The sequence below is a fragment of the Coturnix japonica genome, chromosome 19 (genome assembly GCF_001577835.2).
Source record: "Coturnix japonica isolate 7356 chromosome 19, Coturnix japonica 2.1, whole genome shotgun sequence".
Classification (NCBI taxonomy): Eukaryota; Metazoa; Chordata; class Aves; order Galliformes; family Phasianidae; genus Coturnix; species Coturnix japonica.
This window is the reverse complement of record NC_029534.1, coordinates 7477238-7496436: the sequence shown is the minus strand read 5'-3', so window position 1 is coordinate 7496436 and position 19199 is coordinate 7477238. Positions and strand designations below refer to the sequence as shown.

Below are 19199 nucleotides of genomic sequence, written 5' to 3'. Positions count from 1 at the left end.
CACAAGAATGGAATTACAATCAGCTCTGAACTGTGGTAAGGTTATTTCCTTCTCTGCACCAAAGTTTCAGTGAATTTCTATAAAAGAATTCAACTTTCTCTTCAGCAAAGAGCTGCAACGGTGCACGTTCCACATTGCCAAGGTGTCCAATTTCATTAAGACTTGCTAAAAAACTTCAAAGATCCAGATTATCTGGTATAGTGCTTCATCGTCTTATGAATGTAAGCAAGTGACGAAGCAGAAAGAACATATTAGAACACTCATATAAATAGCAACTCTTCAGAATCAGCTATAAAAAGATGACACTTCTGACAGCTGTTACAATGCATCAAGTAAACAGCATCTGCCATTTCAACAGCAGGACTGTCACGACGCCTGTACCATCAGTGCAAGACGGCACTACTGCAAATAAGACACAGGGTACCATTTTAAAGGAAATGTTTAATTTTCCATTCTATTTTCCATCTCAAAAGCAACATAATTGAAAATGTCAAGAAAACGTTCCTCAAAGGAAGAGGATCATCTCCTACTTCCTAAGTGGGGAGATGGAAAGAATGTGTGTCACGTTCATGATGGCAGGGAGGCACCACAGCCAGAGTGAGCCATACCCTTCTTCAGAATATGCCTTAGAACCGCCATGCTGTGCAGATGGAAATGCTGGCTCCTGAGCAGGCGAGTATCACGGGCACACAATGCCAGGCTGCAGAATGTGCCAAGACAAGAGCACAGCTGTTAGGATGAAGGATTTTCATTCTGTGTTTCTCTCACTTCTGGCGTCTGCTCCTCCTGACTTTCCTTCTTCTCCTGCAACTCTTCCAACACGGTCTGAAGTTGCAGACGTATAGCAGAACCCCTGGCTTCTGCATCCTGATGATCCTGTTGTGCTACCTACAGTGAACAACAGACTATCAGAATTAAAAATAAAGACGAAATTAACAGGGATGAAAAAGTTTGTCAAAGCACGACTGAAGAGAACAACAGAAAGCAACTGCTGGTTTGCTTGCCCAGAGAAGCTGAGAGAGAAGTTCTGACTCATGCTTAGATTATTATAAAGGTACAACACAGTCTCAAGGCACAGCAAGAAACTCAAAATGAGATCGCTGACCTCAAGGTAAAAGATAAAAGCCAGGTGCTGAACTCATCTTCCTACGCGCTCATAGGACATCTACTTGAACTAGAACCAATTTCTGCTCCTTTCCAGCCACTCCTATAGCAATAGCACTGTGGATGCTTAGCCCAGAGATGACTGGATAATGAGGAAAAGGAAGAGCAAAAGAAAATAACAGCTGAATTTAGCTTACTTTATCTGTTCCTCTTCTCTGCAGAGTTATCCCACTGGCTAAAAGGGCTTTTCCCGTTTCTTCAAACAGATTTTCCTCTTCAATTTTTCCTTCTTCTTTCAATTCATTGTATTTCTCAACAAACCTACAATTCAAGATTGTACTCTCAGTTTTGTTTGCTGACCTGAGGGCAGACAGGGATGAGTTCCAGAAACATTTTTAGCTTAATTTAAAGACCAAAACTCTTACCTTTGACAAGTAGATTTGTAGTTGGGTTGTGACAGATCAAAAGGTTTGGGACCACTGCCATAAATTTTATAAAACTTCCTATTTCAAAACCAAAAAACCAGTGTTTAGAGCAATTATAAACAGACATGTTTGGAGGCAAATTAACACGACCAGGGCCTGTCTACATGAAGAGGCCTTCACCAAACCGTCACTCCTTTTTCCACTGGGCATTAGCCCAGGCACTGAGCCACAGCACTGAGCTCCCACTCACTGACACCCGGCAGTGTCACAGCAGCGCCGCAACTTGAGCTCAGGGGCTTCGCTCGGGTCACACACATCGCCTTAATGCCGCTCCACCTTCCATTGCAGCCCGGCTCCCGGCCGCCTCTTGTTACACACAGCGCCGTGCGACTCCCCACGGCCCCGCAGCGGCCGGGAGACAACAGACAACACGAGCAGCAACAACAGCGCAACCGCAGCGCCCCGCAGCGGCACAGCCGGGCACAAACACACACAGCCGGGCACACACACAGAGCTGGGCACACACACACACACACACACACACCGCGGGCCGTTCCGGTGTCGGTGCGCGGACTCACGCTCGCACTTGGTCCTCGCGGTACAAGATGGCCGACACGCCGCCCGTCGCTTTGCCGTGGCGCGGCCGTGGCTCGCGGTAGAGCGGCTCGCGGAGCGGGGGGAAGGCGGCGTACACGTCGAACCACAGCGGCTTCTGGATGACGCCGATGCGCAGCAGATCGCGGGTCCTGCGGGCAGCGGGCACAGCTCAGGGCACAGCTCAGGGCACAGCTCAGGGCACAGCTCAGGGCACGGCTCAGGGCACGGCTCAGGGCACGGCTCAGGGCACGGCTCAGGGCACGGCTCAGGGCACGGCTCAGGGCACGGCTCAGGGCACGGCTCAGGGCCCGCCCTCCCCGCTCACCCTCCCGCCGCCCCCCGTACCGGCTGAACACGCTCCCGCTCTTGTGCATGCGGCTCCCCGCCATGGCGCCGGACCAGGCCTCCCCTAGCGACAGCGGCTCCTTAGCAACGAGCCGACCCGCCACTCGGAAGCGGAAACGCTCTGCCGTCGGGCGGAAGGAGCAGCGCAGGCAGAGGGAGCCGATAGCCGAGCTGCCGATCGGCCCCTCCGCCATTTAAAGGGACCGCGCTGCCGGCCAGAGCCGAGACTGAGAGCCCTGAAATGGGGCCCGGGAGCAGCTTTACCCCGCTGCGCTCCCACAACACGAGCAGGGAGGTGCTGCCATGAAGCACGTCCAATATCACCGCCATCCTACCACAGCTGTTAGTTCCGGGCTTCTCCCAGCCGCTGTTACATTAAAACACGGCTCTGAAATAAAACTCGTGCTCACAGAGAGCAGAACGCAGGAAAAAGCTGCAGCTGCTCCAGGACAGGACAGGACCCCCCCGCCCTCACGTTTCCATGTAAAATAACAGCAGATAGAAGCAAAACGCCGCAGCGTTAAGAGTACGACAGGACTTTATTATCTGAATTACTATTAAACATCTGTAAGAAAAAAGAAAATCACTTATGGAAATAAATCCTACGAGAGCGACACTCACACACACCACAGACCTCTTTGTTGTTGTTCCTTTTAAAACGTTTTTGTATAGAAGCGATAGAAACGTCACTGAGAATTGTACAGCTTGATACGAGAAATGCCTTTTGGCTCCCGAGCCATTGTAGGGGCCGTTCTGCTCGTTAGACCTGATTTACTGTCGTGTTAAAGGAGATACAAACAAACACTCCTCACTGTCCATCGAAAGGATGTTTTGTGCCTCCAAGGCATTTTAAGATGGCCGCAGTGACATCACTCCCAGCTGCGCAGCACAGGCTGGGACAGCCCAGGGCACGTTGTTGTGGGCACATCCACTGCCCCCAAAGCAGCTCCCAGCCCACAGGAGCCCCCTGCACCGCCTGTCTGTGCTTCCTGCACGCATGGAAACTTCGCTGCGAGTTCAGCCCTTGGTAGCTCAGAAGCACTGGAACGTTTACAAGCTGATCCAATTCCAAGCTTGATTGTTTTCCAACTACGCAGCACTGCTTTGGGCTGGGAGGGAGCAGCGATGGCCTCCCGCTATCTCAGAGCCAGCCCCACGCTGGGGACAGCAGCCCCAGCTGCTCCAGCAGCAAAGCTTCACCGTGCCATGTGGGACATGCACCTCTCCAGACCCTGACACTGCACAGGGCAGTGCCTCCCCATTACCTCCCTGCACCCCATTCCTACCTTCTAACATCACCTTGGGGATAAGGCCAGTGTGACACTGCAGCAGCCCCTATTTCAAAGGGGAGACCACCACCCTCTCCTTAAAAAGGAGCAGAACCAAAGTCAGGCTCTGACCTGAGGGCAGCTCCTTCAAGTTCCAGCTGTGGTGCAAGGATCCCACAGCAGTGCCGATGGCACATGGCGTCCCTGCATCACTCAGCCCCGTGGCAGCACTCAACAGGTGCGCTGTGGCTGTGGGGGAAAATGTTGGCATCCACTTCAAAGGGGATGCAGGGAGGATTTGGGAGGAGCCCGCCGGGAGCCAGAGCAATGTGGGCTTTGTTAGCAATCCCACAGAGAGGCAGGGACGGCAGTTGCGTGCGTGTCTGGTGGATGAGATTCTGTGTCTGCCGCCTTCACAGCACAAACCTCACAACATTTGTGCTGGTTCACAGGAGCCAGAAAGCAGAACAGGCATGTGTGCAGCCACCTCCTGATTAAGCAGTAAACAGATTACGCTGATAAAGGAGAAGAAAATGTGCTGGCGGGATTCTGACTTAGTGCTCATCACTCGTTACTTACACAGGGAAGGAATTTGTTTACGCCATTATTTTTAGCCTGACAACATCTCAGGATGCTGCAGAGATCTGAGCGCTGCCTCCCGGCTGCCCCTGCACTCACTCTCCTGGAGAAACAACCCCCAAGGCTGGCAGTGCTTCTCCTGCCCTACTCCGGCTCATGTGCCAGAAACATCTCCGCCAGCCCCAGCTGCAAACCCCAAATCTGCACCTTATCTATGGTGAGGGACGTCCCTGCCCGGCCCCAGGAACATTACTGGAGCACTGCACAGAACGTGTCCTGGCCCAGCTGCTGCACCAGAGCAGATCCAGCCCTCGGTGCTGCCCCGCAGGGAGCAAGGCAGTGCGGGTCCAACTTCAAGGCAGTTTGAGCGATGCCAAAGGCAAAGATTTAATGCAAAGGGAAATGCCTTGGAAAAGAAGGCCTTTCCTTTTATAAACAACTTATATTATTTGACTATTACCTGATCTGAATCTCTGCTTATTATTCCTACCAATAGTAGAGATAAAGGTTTTTAGTTTCTTCCTTGTGTGTTTTCTTCTCTTGCGTGCGCAGAGGAAAGTTACATCAGATCACCACAGATATGTGTAGGGAAGCTCCGCCAAGCAGCTCTGCAGCCGGAGCATCCCCTTAGCACAGCCCATGTGCACTCTTCTGGCGGCACTGTGTGGGTCCCACACGCAGGAGGGACGGCTCCTCCCTGAGTCCTAGACCCACCAGCCTCTATGCCACAGCTCACACCAGCTGGTTCCTTTTCTTTCCTTTTTTTGGCTGATTTTCTAGATAGAAGTTGTTTTCAAACCTCTGGTAAGAAAACTTTGTGCCTCACTTCAGTGTTTGTACTTCAGAGGAGTACAACAGCAGCGGGGGAACAGCCAAAAAACTGTTATTTTCGTTGGGTGGTTTTTGTTTTGTTTTTTTCCTTTTTTTTCCCAGCCATCTTCTTATTAAGCCCTTTGCACATTCTGTGCCAGCAATAAACCCCAGCGCTGGGACCTGGAGGGGAGGAGACCAGGAGGAGGGAGAACAGTGTGTGCTCAGCCTCAGCTGCACCATGGCCAGCACCGTCCCATCACGGCGCTGGAGCTGTCACCAGCCACAGCAACACAGCCCTCACCATTTATTGCCCTTCCTTCAGGGTCTCCTCCTCTTCTGGGAGCTGCTGCCGCCGTGCTTGAAAATCTTCATCTGAAAGGTAGAGGCAGATGAGTCAGAGTTTGCAACTACCCCACATGTGATGCCAATCCCACACCAGCAAGGTGGCACAGTGTGGCATGGCACAACACAGCATAACACAGAATGGCACAGCATAGCATGGCACAGCCTTTCTTACCGCACGAGTGTCCTTCGACATCATCAAGAAGATTTGCTGTGGACGCAGCTGTCCCCAGCCTGAATGTTCTGCTAAGGAAAACCAGGACCTGGTCGTAGCACCACAAACTGCTCCTCATAGCCCACAGCTATGGGGGCACCTGGGGACGCTCCTCTCCAAACTGCAGACTCACAGAGTCCCCAGGACCACCTGAATTCCCCCAGCAGTCCCAGCTACCGGAGTAAATGGCAACAAGACCCTTTTAGGATACACCTGGTGCTTCAACAAGTGTTTTCTTTTTGACTTCCTCATCTTTGTCTTCTCAGAGAAGGCTCTGGCGAGTTCAAACAGTTTCTTGCGCGTTGCTAGAAGGAAGCAGCCCAGTCAGGGTCTCACCCCAAACTCCCCAAAGAGCTGCCAGGCGTGTGGGGTGGAGACAGCTATGGGCAAGAGCCAGCAGTGCTGGAAGCAGCCACTGTGGTGCTGGGCACTGAAAGCCAGGTCCTGCCACCAGCAGAGACGCAAGTGGCCCCAGGCCAGAGGTGCTGGTGTTTGTACCCTTTCAGTGGGATTTCTGTGGTATTCCCTACCCATGACTACCCCAGGCCACCCCAGCGGGTCTTGGCCAGCTGCAGTCTGAGTCACACAGCCCAAGGAACTTGTGTTTGTTTTGCAGTGGGAGAAGCAAACTGTGACAGGCTTAAGAGGAAAGGGAGGGCTATAGCAAACTCCTCTGCTTCCTCTGCTGGGATTCCCATCACCATCTGCATCACCAACACACACCACAGTGGTATAATCCACGCACTCCTCTAGCCCATCATGGCCTTCCTGTTGCCAGACTGGAGTCTAGAAGGCAACTCACATTTTCCCATGTGTTTCAGTTTGTCTCTGAATAAGGCATCGTCAGACACGGCACTGCCAGCTTCACTGGTTCCAGGAGTGGCTACATCACCTGAAAGGCAAACATTTGGGCACCATCAGCATGTATGGTCACTGGCAGAGCTAAGTAACAGTGAGCAGGAAAAGAGCACAGCACTCCACACCTGGTTCTGGGTGACAAAACCCCTCCAAGATCTGGGGTGCAGAAATCCATCAGGGAGTGACCCCAACTTACAGCTGAGTGGCTGCATCTCACCCACCCCAGCCCCACTCGGGGACACAGACAGCTACAAGTGCTAATTCTGTCCCCAGGCAGCTGCCTCGCTTCTGAGGTTAATCAGGATTACTTGGGAACAGTCATTACGTCTCCCAGGCACAATCCTCTGTTCCCATCAAGACAGCAGGTTTTGTCACCTCTGGGAACTGGGCCCAGGGGAGGAACAGAGGCAGGACATGGGAGTGGCTGGGTGGGGAGGGCGCAGGCACCCAGCTCCATCACCTGTCTGCCCCACTGCCCTGTGCTTTTAAGAGCTCTGTGCAGCAGGGAGGAAACAGCTGGGTTCCTCCCTACACAGTCACATCACATGGCATGGCACAGCACAGCATGGCACACTGGGTGGAGCTTTGGAGCATCCTGCTGTGCATCTTGAAATTACCTGGTATTATGGAGGAGAAACAGAAATCATTGTTGACAGCAGCACTGGCTGACTTGGATTTTTTTGACTCGTATTTCAGTCGATCTGAAAAACAAAAAGCCCAGATCAGACTCTCGAGCTGGCACGCACAGCTTCATGCTCCTTGTCCATACATGCCCACTGCTCTCAGTAGCAGCAAAGGAACAAGCTCTGCCACACCCCAGGGATGTCAAACATTTCCACAGCACAGCTGGGCGCAGTGGGAGCCAGCAGGCAGCTTCCTCACCACCATCACTGCTGCAGCGCAGTGACCGCAGGCACTATGTGGGAGCCCACAGCAGGGGAAGTGAGCGCCACCAAAACACAGTGGTTTTCCAGCTGCAGCGGATGGGGATGAGGTTGACACACCGCAGCAGGAGCAGCCTCCCAGAATGGGGCATGCGCCTGAAAAGCAGAGGTCCCTAAAGGTGCTTCTCACCTCTCTCCAGGGCAAGGAGGAAATCCCGGTTCCTTTGCAGCTCCTTCATGAACTCTTCATTCTGCAGGAAGAGTGCAATCCGCTCATCCTGCAGGTACTGCTTCCACCTCCTCTCCTGCTCCAGGGAGCCCTGGCCCCGTTGCACAGGCTGCCGGCATCCAGGGGAGCCCTGTGCAGGAAGAAACATGGACAGAGGTTGGTCCACGGCCACAGCACAAAGCTGCTGGAGCCCACATCTGACACCAACACCAGGCAGAGCCAGAGGGACATTGCTGCATGGGAGCAGAGCCCCTGATGTGGGAACCATCTGGAAGAGCTCTTTTTCAGATCACATTTTTAATTTAAATACATAGGGTTGAAGCAAGACGTGGAAGTGAAGGAAAAAGGTCCTGCAGCCAGCATCACTGCTTTAATTTTGCCCAACTAAAAGGAGGAGACTGCAATTTCCTGCTGGCAGTGCCCCAGTGCTCGCACTCTCTCTCTCACCCTCCCCGACTACCACTGCATCCATACATATGGAAGAGCAGAGCCACACAGCACAGGATCGATCTCTCCCTTGCCTACAGTATCTATCTACAATATCTACTGCTGCTCTCAAAGTGCCATAAAAAGCAAAGGCACACAATTACCAGGGAAGAGAAGGGCAGCTGCTCCTCTCTCCCCTGAGTCCCAGTGAAATGATACGTTCCTATTCCCAGAAAGGTATTATAGGCTGAGAAGCTCAACTTTCAGGCAATTATATATGGCAATATAAGAGGCTGCCTTCAGCACCAAAAAGGGTAGGGAAAAGCTGATGCATCTGCAGCCGTCCCCAGGCCCCTGACATCCCGGGAGGGCACCAGCTCTGCTGCAGAGGTGCAAAGTGGCTGTGGGATGCCCAGGGGATGAGGAGCAGACAAAGCCAAGCTGGTGCCCACTGAGGCTGTGTTCGGTCCCCACAGGGTGCTGTGGTGCCAGCCTCAGAATTGCCAAGGAGAATATGAGTACCGCGATTTCCCATGAGGACGCTCCCTGGTTTGTAGCAGATTTTGTACCTCACATACACAGTATCTGAGCATCAGGCCTCACTGCTCTGCCCAGGAGCACTGGCTGGTTCTAGCATTTCCCAGCAGAGCAACAGAGCTGATTTTCAAACTGATCAGAAGCAACTCACGGCTCTTGGTCATGCCACAGGGGCTCGGAGTTGGTGCTCACCTGTGCCCGGGCAGCTTGCTGGGGCAGGATGCGCAAGAAGTCCTCAGGGAGGTTGCCCAGCAGCGGTGGGTTCCAGTTCCTGTAGCGTCCAGGCCCCGGCACATCCGTCCTGCAGTGAGCACAGCCAGAGCCTTCAGCCAGAGGGAACTCAAACACCACCAAATGGTATTACACAGCAACCCGTGTCAGCAGCCACCTGCTCAGCTCTCCAAGTGTATTCAGGGAAATCTCACTGTGCCTATCTTACAAGCCCACATTCACAGCTGCCAGAGAAGAGCTGAACTCCAGGGCTCTGTCACAAGCCTGGCTGCACTAGCCCTGCAGAGAGCACACTGCCCTTCCCTGCCACAGGCATGAGGTCTCCTAGTACCAAGAGATAAAGAGACACAAGCCCCAGCCTCACAGCACCTGGTGTTTCCCAGTGGCAGCAAGCACTCCCTGCACACAGCAGCTGATTTTTGCCATTCTACCCACTCCATGAGCAACTCTCTCACCCCCTCAACTGTTTATGTTTTAGGGCCATTTTTTATCCAGCTGTGAGCTTCCTGCATCCCCCTTGACTTCACAGACTCACCTGGGTGGGGGGGTGGGAGGTGCACGTGGACTGCCCAGCACCTGGCTCTCATAGGCTGGGGGGGAGTACACTGGGGGAGGTTCCTCATCCGAGCTGTCTGGCTCCAGTGTGCGCTCAAGGATCTGGGGAGAGGAGGAGAGGGAGAGGATGAGCTGAGCAGTGCTGCAGGAAGAATGGGAGCCAACATGCACTGGGCAAGTTTGGGGCACTGTTCTGTAGGGAAGAGGCACAGTGTTTTGGCACTGTGGGGCAGGAGCCAAAGGCCTTCTATTGATTTTAGGGAAGAAATGAGGGAGAAGAGTGGCCAACCAGCCAGGCCACATGCTACAAACTGGCCAAGCCAGCATTCAGATGGTTGTCAAGTGGCACCTATGTCAGCCACAAAGTGCAGCTGCAGGCCTGCAAGGACACCAGCCCTGCTGTCCTTCCCTTACACCCTGTTGTGCAGGGGTCAGAAATACAACAGAATGAGCCCAAGCCAGACACAGCAGTACCTCGGGGGGAATGCTGTCCTCTGAGTCCGAGCTGTCCTCACAGCCACTGCCATCCAGGTTCATCTGGAGGAGCTGGTCGATGGTGGCATCCACAGCGCCGTTGTTGGCCCTCAAAACGCACTCGATGATGTCGTAGTCCATACTGGGGAACATGGTCTTGAAGTCCTCCATGGCCTGGTTGAACTCCAGCCGGCGCACCTGCCTGGCGGGGCGGCTGTTGTTGAGCTCCTGTGCCGAGGAGCCGCCGCGTGAGCCGCCATTGCTGCTGCTGCGCCGAAAGAGGCTGGTCATGGCGTGGGCCTGGTGAGGTGGGCACCTCGTCACGGGGCACGGCCCCGGCTGCTGGCCGGCAGCATGGGTGGGCAGCAGGGGCACTGCTCCCCACAGCCACAGCTCCGCACGTCAGCCCCCGGTGCGCTGCAGCATCCCAGCACCTGCGGGCACAGAGAGATGTCACAAAGGCACCTCCGGAGAGACACGGGACCCCAAGGATGGGGGCAGCTTTGGGCTCCCCAGAGTCAGGAGCAGCAGCCGGACTGAAGCACAAGGCACATTTTTGGCAGCCACCTTCGTATGAAGCCCACCTCAGAAATCCCCCTTCTGGTGTTTTTTGCTTCCTATTTAAGGACTGGGATTTATAACTTCTCTCTTTTGTGGTTCTACCCTACTTGCTCAGCCTCGGTGTGTGGCCAGGAAGCTGCAGGCAGGGGCTGCACAAGGGCACTGTCAGTGTGAAGAATGCACCCAGGGCACAGCAAGATCTCAGAGGGGGAAATTCAATTAAACTCAAACTACTCAGCTGCACCCCCGTGTGTGCAGCACGTCCCCCAGGAGGGCAGCCAGGAGCTTGGGTCGCCGTGCCAGGCACCGCACAAAGCAAACACTGCAGGGGGAGAAAAATGGCACCACTTCCACTGCAGAGGGCCCCACAGATTGAACATTCCCAGGTTTGACGTTTGTTTATAAACACGGTGAAATCTCTCTTTAAAATAAAAGATGGAGTCATCTCAGTGCAGGGGGCTAAAGCATTTTGCAGTGCAGCAAATCGACCCTTGGGAAAAGCCACCAAATCCAAGATTAACATTCGCTTTAAAACCATAAACAGATTATATACAGCTACTGCCTCCCATTTGGAAATGCGGGGACAAATTCAGTTCTGGATTAACTCCGCCGTTTAAAAAGAATTACCCCAAGAACACTTTTGATCCGTAATATCATTTTCAAAGGCTTTTTCCCAAGTAGCAGGCGGAGAGTTCAAGATAACTGTCCCTACATTTGTATTTAATTGAGAAGAACATGCCAAGCACATTTCTTAGTAAAACACTGCATAATCAGATTGAAACCCATTAAGCAGAGCGGCAGCCTCTGAAGGTCACTCGGTGCCCCACGCCCTGCGCAGGGCCATGCTGCACATGGGAGCCCAGCCTTGGGGATCACCAGGGAGCACCTCATCCCATCCCTGTCGGTCAGGCTTTGCTCTGGCACACTGGGAGCAGTTCTGAGGCTCTGGGCAACTTGGTTCCATTGAGCCCACACCAGATAGCGTGACTGGGAGCAGCTGCCTGCGGAATAATTGAAAGCTTGTGGTACTAAGATGAAAAAAAAAAAGTGAGGGATGGGGACATCTGAATGCCAAAAAGGCTCTGCTGCATGTCTGGCTCTGAGTAACACTGAGGGACTGCACTGTGAAGACATCCTGCTGACGATGTGGAGAAATGAAAAGCACTACATCATCATGAGTTAAAATCTGGAGAAAAGCAAGTCACCTATTGGCACGACAACAAAAAAGCTGAAAGTTCCATGCCCAGGATTCACCTCTGTCCCTGTGCTCAAGGTGGGAAGCAGAATCTCCACTGCTGGCTGCTGCCTCAATGCCAATAAGGGGCTGGGAGTGCGCCAGGAAAAGCAAAATCCTTTAGATTGCCCAAAAAGGAAGGAAGAAAGTTGGCGGCCAACCGTGACCCGAAGCGAGGGCACAGCCCAACACTGTGCAGAATGGACCTGTGGCGTGGGCTGCTGTCTGCAGGCTCACCTCCGTAGGCTGCAGCTGCACCACACAGCAGGCCATGCCCATGGAGTGCCCACAGCCACGCTGCTCCAGGCACAGGGCTGGCACAGCCGGGTGATCCCAGTGGCCGGGCAGTCCGTAGCTCCATGCTGGGAATAGCAGTTGCTCAGCTCTGCTGAAAGCAGTCCTGGCAAAGGAGCCAACAGCTGTAACAGCAGCAGGACCGACTGCTCCCAGCCCTCACGGCTCAGCCTTGGCAACGATGTGAAGGGGAATGTTCTTTCCCAATGTCTGCTGTGGCTCAGACAACAGATGGGGTTGTTTAAAGGCAACTGAACAGGAACAGCCCCTTTTCCCCTGCTATTGCCATGCTGTGTTCGTAGGCTGTCCCTACTCAAAGCTTGGGAGGGAAAACTCTCAGAGTAAGACTCAAAGTGGAGGCGTTAAGCCAAAACTCAGTGCTTCAGCCCCAGGGCTCTGCCTTCAGCCAGGCCCCTACAAAGGGACTACACTGCAATGGATCGTGGAGCTCGGGGACTGCTCGGTGTTGGAGGTGTCTGCCCAGCACCAACTGTAATAGGATTAAAACCAGTATGAAAAGGAAATGATCGGGAACAAAAATTAGTGTGTACCAGCACATTGAAATTCAGAGCACACCCCAGGGACTTGCAGGATGTGGCTGCGTTAAGTCTCCAAAATCTCCTCTGCCACCTTTCTGTTCACTCCAGCAGCCACACACACACCTCCAGGTCTGTGCCCACACTCTGATCCTTTCACACAGAACCAGGCAGGCATATGAGGTGTGTTTGAGGGTCTGCCTATAGCACAGGCACAGTCTGACAACCTGGCTGAGGACATGGGTGGGTTTGGACTTGAGCACTTATCCGGCAGCTGTGGTGCCCTCCTTGAGGTGCCGGAGTCCCACACTGGGGTTTCCCTGTGGCTAATCCCAGATTTTATGTGCATTTGCCACGCCACAATTACAGCCCCCACCCTTCCAAATGAGGCTTGTATTAATGAGGTAGTGCCAGATCTTAATCAAAAGCCTGCCTGCCTGGTGAGGCCGCCTCGCACAGGATTCATTGGAGGTAATTTGATCTTGGTAGGACGACATTCCTGAAATAGTTGAGGGAATTCGAACATGAAATCAGGTTTCCAGGAAGGGATTAAAGAAAAATAGGTCAAGCAAGTGCGAACAATGAAAGTAACCCTGTATCCCTCCATATGGGTTAAACGCATCTCTGTTCAAATCTGTCTGGTGTCAACGTGTCATAAATTAGAAGCAAGAGGCTGCCGAAAGCAGAGGGGCAGATAGAAGGTTATCCCGCAGGGTGGCTGAGCTGCTGTGACCTTTCCTCCTCCAGCTTTCACTGCTGACATCAAAATGCATTGGCCCCAGCTGGGAGATCGGCGTGTGCTGGGGCTGGGCTTAAAGGTGGCAGAGGGCAGGCGGCCGTGCAGGGACGTGCCCTGGGTCAGCGCTGCCCTAAGCTGCATCGCTGGCTTGCTTTGCTGCACAAGCATTGGTGACCTCAGCTGCTCCTTTGCTGTCCAAGCACTGTGACCAGTGCCGGCATCCCCCTGTTTCACACCCATGCGGAGGTGCCAGAGCCAAACTCAAGCTCAGAGTCCCCTTCCAGCACTCTGCTTGCCTCAGTTTACCCGTCTGCACGCAGCCAAAGGTGCCAGCCAGCCCTGCAGCGCTCTGGGGCTGCTCACGGACACACTGCTGGTGCCAACACTGCACTGCAGGCAGTCCCGTCCTGCAGAGCCCTCACGCCATATGGCGCACAGCCCCGTCCTCAGCCACTTATCCCTCCCTTTGTGCTCCTGGCTCAGCACAAACTCTTGCACAAAAGCACTGGGGAGCTGCAGAAAGCAAAGAAAAGAAATTCTTGCAGAGACAAAGGTGCTCAGCTCTGGCAGTTTGGGAGCAGGTTTTGTCAGCCCTGCACCTCACTGCTTCCAAGCTTGCACAGGAGCTCAGCAGAAAGAGAAACAATGGTTTGGGGCAGGCAGGCACTCAGGGTCTGACCAGTGCCAGCACCATGACACTGTGGTGCCGCAGGGCCTCCAGTCCCCAAGATCTAAGGGCCATCACTCAACGCGCAAAGGAACAAAAATGGGTATTGATTCACCGAAGGCTGCGTGGAGCCGAATGAACGCAGAAGTTTCTATGGAAACAAAATGAGTGGAGTGAAACTCTCACTCATGGGCATGGTAAATTATTTACCAGGACAGGCCCTTGTCCATTAGGATCTGGTAAAAAAGATTTAGAAGTGGTCATTATGTGGGCTGTGCAGAGCCGCCTCGGTCAGGTCACCGAGATCACGGACATTGAAGAGGGCAGACATAGGGTGGATGAAACCTTCCACTGCAGCTCGAGGGCAGCTCAGAGCCCCGTCCTAGAGTCAAGCACTGCAGACAGAAAGGATTAATTAAGCAGCAAACGGGAGTTCCTGGGTTTATGAGTCACTAAGCCATATGGCCAATGGAAGCACTGTAAAAGCACCGAGCTGATAATCCGGGCATTGCCATGCCCTTGTTGTCCTGGGACACGGCATCACAGTGTAACCATGCTGTTCTTCTGTCTTCCCTCGAGCTGGGTGACATTGCTCAGCAGAGGAGAACATGCCTGGAACACTACACCTCACCTGGGACTGACAGTTAATTACTGACAAGGCAGCCCTCCACTGAAGGAGCACCAGGAAGGCTTCCCAAGGACCCTCCAGCACACTGCGGCTGCAGGAGGGGGAGATAAAAGCCCTTGAAAGCCACAAGATCATGTTCGCTGCGCTCTTTCTGCTCCACCACAGCACATCAGGATTTGACATGGGAATGATACACATCCAAAAGCCAGGACAGTGCCTGGAGAAGTGTTCGGCCCTTTCCAGGGTCGCTTTGCTCCAGCTGCCAGTGGCACACAGGCCATGTGCTCCAGCAGCACACTCTGCCCAGCCACCAAACTAGGGCGCACTCTTCCTCCCAGCCCACTCTCACTTCTACTTTGTTATTTTTAAGTTTGCATAATTAATTCACACGCAGCTCCGTTGCTGCACTGTCCCAGTTGCTTCGGGCTCATCTGACAGCTGCAATTATCAGCCAGGGAGGCTAAAAGTAGCGAGGATTTTATAAGCAGTGGTTTAGGACAAGCTAGAACGCTCCATCAGCACAAGAGGATTAACGTGGCACCGCAGCTGTGCTGTCCGTCTGTCTGCTCCCAGCAGGGCCATGAGCCCTCACAGCACCCCAGAGTTCCACATCCCCTCTCCAACATCACTCTCATTCCTTCCCAAGAACAGGGAGCCTGGAATTGTCCCCATGGGATGTCCCCGTGCCCCATCCCCACCAGTGAGCCCCAGATCCAGTACCTTGTAGCACACCCACCAAGCTATGGACCTCCTGCACACGCTGTCCTCGTGCCACAGCTCCACTGCCACCTGGAAACAGGGAGAGAAAAAACAGTCAGAATGGACTCCATAAGTGAGTCAAACTCTGAGATCAGCTCGGGGCTGGAACATTACAGTGAGCGAGCCGCAGCTGCGCCCTGCTCCACTTTCTGTGGACAATCTGCCCTCTTTCCCCTACTACCACCATACAGATGAAGACAAGGGCAGGGATGCACGAGATGTCAGAAGGAAGAAATGCCACCTCTGGGATATGGAGCTCATTTTCCAGCAACTCAATGGAACTGGGCTGGGAGGAAGCACAGGGTGCCAGAGAGACATGGGAGTGCAGTCAGACACCCATGGGGCATGGCACAGCACTGGGTGAACTCTTTCATGGCAACGGAAGCTGCTCCATTTATGTATGACACCTCCAGATGCTGACAAAATCCACCTGGTCTGGAGCCAGACAGGAGAGCAGCTGAATGCACTGTGGGATTGTCACCAATGCCAATGAGGGCAAAAACCTCCATGGTGATGCCCCAGCAGCTCCCAGCCCAGCAGCATTGCAGGGCCGTGGAGCAGCCCAGGTGGGAGCAGCAGCACCCTGCCCACAGAGGGGACATGGCAGCATGGCGCTTGGGAAGCCACCAGGGCTTCTCCTTTCCTGCTGGCTTGGATTTTAAGACACTTGTTTGTTTGTTTGTCGCTGGGCAACCAAGAGAGGATGGAAAAAAAAATCAATATCACATTGTCACCTATGAGTCACTGCTCCCAGCTGGATGAAACACCCCATTCTTCCCCAAGACACTAGGGAAGCCTTGGGGAAAGGGGAGAAGAGCCTGAGGTGCCCCACGGCCACCAGCACTACCCCCAGACCTGTGCCCCATCCTCCTCCTGGTGCCCACAGGCCAGGACACCGGCTGGTGGCCCTGGGATGATTTTCCAGGGCCTTGAAGGCGGTGAAGGAATTTGCATTCATATTTGCATTTCCTAATTGCGCCTCCGGGTTTCCTGGGACAGCAGCCGGGTTTGGTTTCCATGGCAGGTTTTGTGCGGGCTGGGAGAACCGAGGAGGGCACAAAGGGGCCACAATGGACCTGCCACTCACCAGCATCAAAGGCAGCACCGGGGAGGGGGCACCACCACATCCCCCCCAGCACTGCCAGCGCCAGACCACGGAGCCCTGGAGCGGGCAGTGCTTGGAGGACAGCGGTGGCTTTGGCACAGCTCATGGCTGCTTGGGACGTCGGTTTCTGTTTATTTTAAAGGTTGATGGTTTCAAGGAAAGGCACTGCAGGGCCTCCTGGCACCTCGTAGCCTATTCCCAAAATGAGAAGTTAATCAGAAGCCTTGTTTTTTAACATTTTCCAGTTGAAAAGTCAGTGCGTTTTGGTGGTTAATACGTGCGTCAGGGACAGCTAACAGCACGGATGTTCAAAAGAAGCTTTAGAAAAAAAAAGCAGTTTGAAATTTAAACAAAGTGTCTCAACTGACCAGATCCCAAGTTTCTCGAGTTACACCACACCAAATGAATGTCTGAATAAATAAATTGTCGGTTGACCTTCTGTCCTGACTGTACGTGGAACTCAGCCCAGCAGCAGCCGTCCTCACACCAGCAGCTGCTCGGGGCCTGCACCAGCAAAGCACCCGCGTGGAGCAGCAGGTGGGGTAGGGGTGAGGGGGGTTTGCTGTGGTAGTGCTTGAGTGTTGCAGCCCCGCAGATCCACAGGGCTGAGCATGGCACAGCTCAGCACGGCACAGCTCAGCACGGCTCCGTATGGCACAGCAGGCCTACTCCTGGTCCCATGGAGCAGGCAGAGGGAAAGGGCAGGAGCAGCTCCACTGCATGCTGTGGTTGACAGTCCCTCAGCAGAAAATCCCGGGGCAAGGACTAGTTTGGAGCAGTTTGGCGATGCCTTTTTATTAAGTTCCCCATGAGAGTTGCCATTTGATCACCCTCTTCTCACACACTTTTACCCCTCGTGCCATGAGCACCAACAAAAGCTGCCACATCCCCACCACAGCCAGATCACACTCACCAGAACTTGACTTAAATCTAACCCGCAGATGCCTGAGATGACGGAATAGAAAGGCTCTGAGCTCCAAGTAACAGGCAGAACAGCCACCACAAGCCACCAGAGCCACAGCATTGCCACTCATGCCCACAACACCCACTGATATCGACAGCGCACACAACCCAAGGCGGAAGGCAGCAGCACACAGCTCCTACCCTGAGACTTCGTCCTCATGGCAACAAACCGAGCTCAAACCACCCTCCAGCTCCTTGGCCTTCCTTGTCCAAACAGGGTTGTCATCCACACACAGCATCCCCATTATCTTTACTTGCACAATGTGCTTTGGTGAGAGCTGATAAGTGCTCGCTATCACTGGGGGACGCCACATACCACTGTACACCCCCACCAGTCCCACGGTGCCCACACACACGGCCTGGAGCCCTGCAAAGGGAAACCCCACTCTGTGACACTGCGGATCCCACTGGGTGCTGGTGCCTGGGTGAGGGGCTGCTCAAGGGGAGCGAGATGGAGGAGGCAAAGAGCAAAACCTTCCCTGGGTGCCACCTGCCCCCGGGCGCTCCCACCAGGCATCCCTAAAGCGAGGGTCAGTCCAGGACAGCCGGGTTTCCTCCTAGATATTGTCACCCCCACGTTTATTTTCAGTGGCAGCAGTGGGAGGAGGTGTGAGGAGTTGGTGCGACTGCTGCTTCTTTCTAAATAATAAAAAGGAATCTTCCAAACTGCCTGAGGAGGCTGACAACGCTCCAGAGCTGCTTTGAAGTGCTGATTTCCAGGGGCGAGGCAGCTCTCGCTCTTCTCTGTTGCTGTTCACTAACGAAAACTAAACGGGGAGCCCCGGGGTCACACGGAGCCCCTGAAACCTCCGTCCCCCCCCGGAGAGCAGCTCAGCACTCAGCCCGAGGGCGACAAACTGCTCCAAGACCACTCAGTGCGTGCGGGGCCTGACACACCTCCTGCGCTGAGCTCCTCGATCCGACCCCAGGAGCGACGTCCGGGGTTGAAGTGCCTCGCTCTGTTAATGGGGAGCGGGGACACGGGGCGGCGTGCTGCCACGGGGCAGCCAGAGCCCGCAGGAGAGCGCCGGGTACGGCCGCAGGGCAGGACCCCCCGCAGCAGCAGCACCTCAGGCCGCGATGTGCAGGGCCCGCTGTGCCGCGGACTGAGGCACCTCGCCGCGCTGTCCCGCAGCCCGAAGGGCTCCTCCCGGGGCGGAACGGCCTCGGCGGGCGATGCCCGAGGGGCGCAGCCCGGCACCGGGACGTCCGCTCCGCTCCGGGCGGCGAGCAGCCGTGGCCCGGCCGCGGTGCCGGTCGCTGGGAGGCGGCTCTCCCCGGGGCCGGGCCGCCGCCGGAGCCGCCGCGGCTTCATCCCGCGCTGGGCCGTGCCCGCCGCTCTCCTCCCCGCGGCTCCGTCCGGCTGCCTCGAGAAGCCGCGCCCAGGCCCCGCGGTGGCCGAACCGGCGGCCCCGTCCCCCGCCCCCCCCGCGGGTTCGGCCGAGCCGGGGGCAGCGGGCGGGCCGTGCTCGGGGCCGCGGACCCCACCGCTCCCGCCCGGCCCCGCCGAGGCTCCGCGCCGCGGCCCGCACAGGCCGGGAGGCACCGCCCGCCCCGCTCGGCCCGACCGCGGCGCACAAAGAGCCGAGCCCGGCCCGGCCCGGCCCGCCGCCCTTACCGGCGCTGCGGGGGCGGCGGCAGGCACGAACCACGCCGGGAACCATGGAAAGGAGCCGGGACGGGAGACGGACGTGGCTGGCGGGCGGGCGGGGGCGGGGGCGTTCGCCGTGCCCGGCGGCTGGGGGCGGCGCGGCGGGGCCGGGGCCGGGGCGGCTCGGGGGGGGCGCGGGGCCTAGCGGCGGCCGGGCCGAAATGCAGCCGGGGCCGGCGGG

General features: G+C 55.3%; 2 protein-coding genes across 4 annotated transcripts; both read right to left on the bottom strand.

The window, feature by feature from the left end:
- Nucleotides 1–421: 421 nt before the first annotated feature.
- MRPS23 (mitochondrial ribosomal protein S23) lies at nt 422–2607 on the bottom strand. Its single transcript, XM_015881206.1, has 5 exons — nt 2472–2607; nt 2108–2275; nt 1530–1607; nt 1302–1425; nt 422–888 (listed from the first exon to the last, which is right to left on the bottom strand). The coding sequence occupies exons 1-5, from the start codon at nt 2513–2515 to the stop codon at nt 733–735; spliced, it is 570 nt and encodes a 189-aa protein (XP_015736692.1). The 5' UTR covers nt 2516–2607; the 3' UTR covers nt 422–732.
- Nucleotides 2608–2991: 384 nt separating this feature from the next.
- Nucleotides 2992–19103, bottom strand: CUEDC1 (CUE domain containing 1). 3 transcript variants are annotated; one of them, XM_032448415.1, is made up of 12 exons: nt 18986–19103; nt 15261–15329; nt 9882–10315; nt 9388–9509; nt 8814–8922; nt 7620–7788; nt 7163–7246; nt 6490–6579; nt 5899–5992; nt 5649–5707; nt 5433–5503; nt 2992–5311 (listed from the first exon to the last, which is right to left on the bottom strand). In XM_032448415.1, the coding sequence occupies exons 3-11, from the start codon at nt 10170–10172 to the stop codon at nt 5436–5438; spliced, it is 1086 nt and encodes a 361-aa protein (XP_032304306.1). In that variant the 5' UTR covers nt 10173–10315; nt 15261–15329; nt 18986–19103; the 3' UTR covers nt 2992–5311; nt 5433–5435. The 3 variants fall into 3 exon arrangements, with proteins under 3 accessions (XP_032304306.1, XP_015736689.1, XP_015736690.1); XM_015881203.2 differs by having other exon boundaries at nt 2992–5503; XM_015881204.2 differs by having other exon boundaries at nt 2992–5503; nt 15277–15329.
- Between the last annotated feature and the right edge of the window lie 96 nt (nt 19104–19199).

Bases quoted from the DNA above. Each gene is read 5' to 3' on its own strand.
- MRPS23 (XM_015881206.1), bottom strand. From the start codon at position 2,515: ATGGCGGGGAGCCGCATGCACAAGAGCGGGAGCGTGTTCAGCCG. The intron at 1,426-1,529 runs GTAAGAGTTTTG...CTTGAATTGTAG, and splicing joins TACAAATCTACTTGTCAAAG to GTTTGTTGAGAAATACAATG. The intron at 889-1,301 runs GTAAGCTAAATT...TGTTCACTGTAG, and splicing joins AGAGAAGAGGAACAGATAAA to GTAGCACAACAGGATCATCA.
- CUEDC1 (XM_015881203.2), bottom strand. From the start codon at position 10,172: ATGACCAGCCTCTTTCGGCGCAGCAGCAGCAATGGCGGCTCACGCGGC. The intron at 7,789-8,813 runs GTGAGCACCAAC...CTTCCTGCACAG, and splicing joins AGCAAGCTGCCCGGGCACAG to GGCTCCCCTGGATGCCGGCA. The intron at 5,504-5,648 runs GTAAGAAAGGCT...TCTACCTTTCAG, and splicing joins TGTCGAAGGACACTCGTGCG to ATGAAGATTTTCAAGCACGG.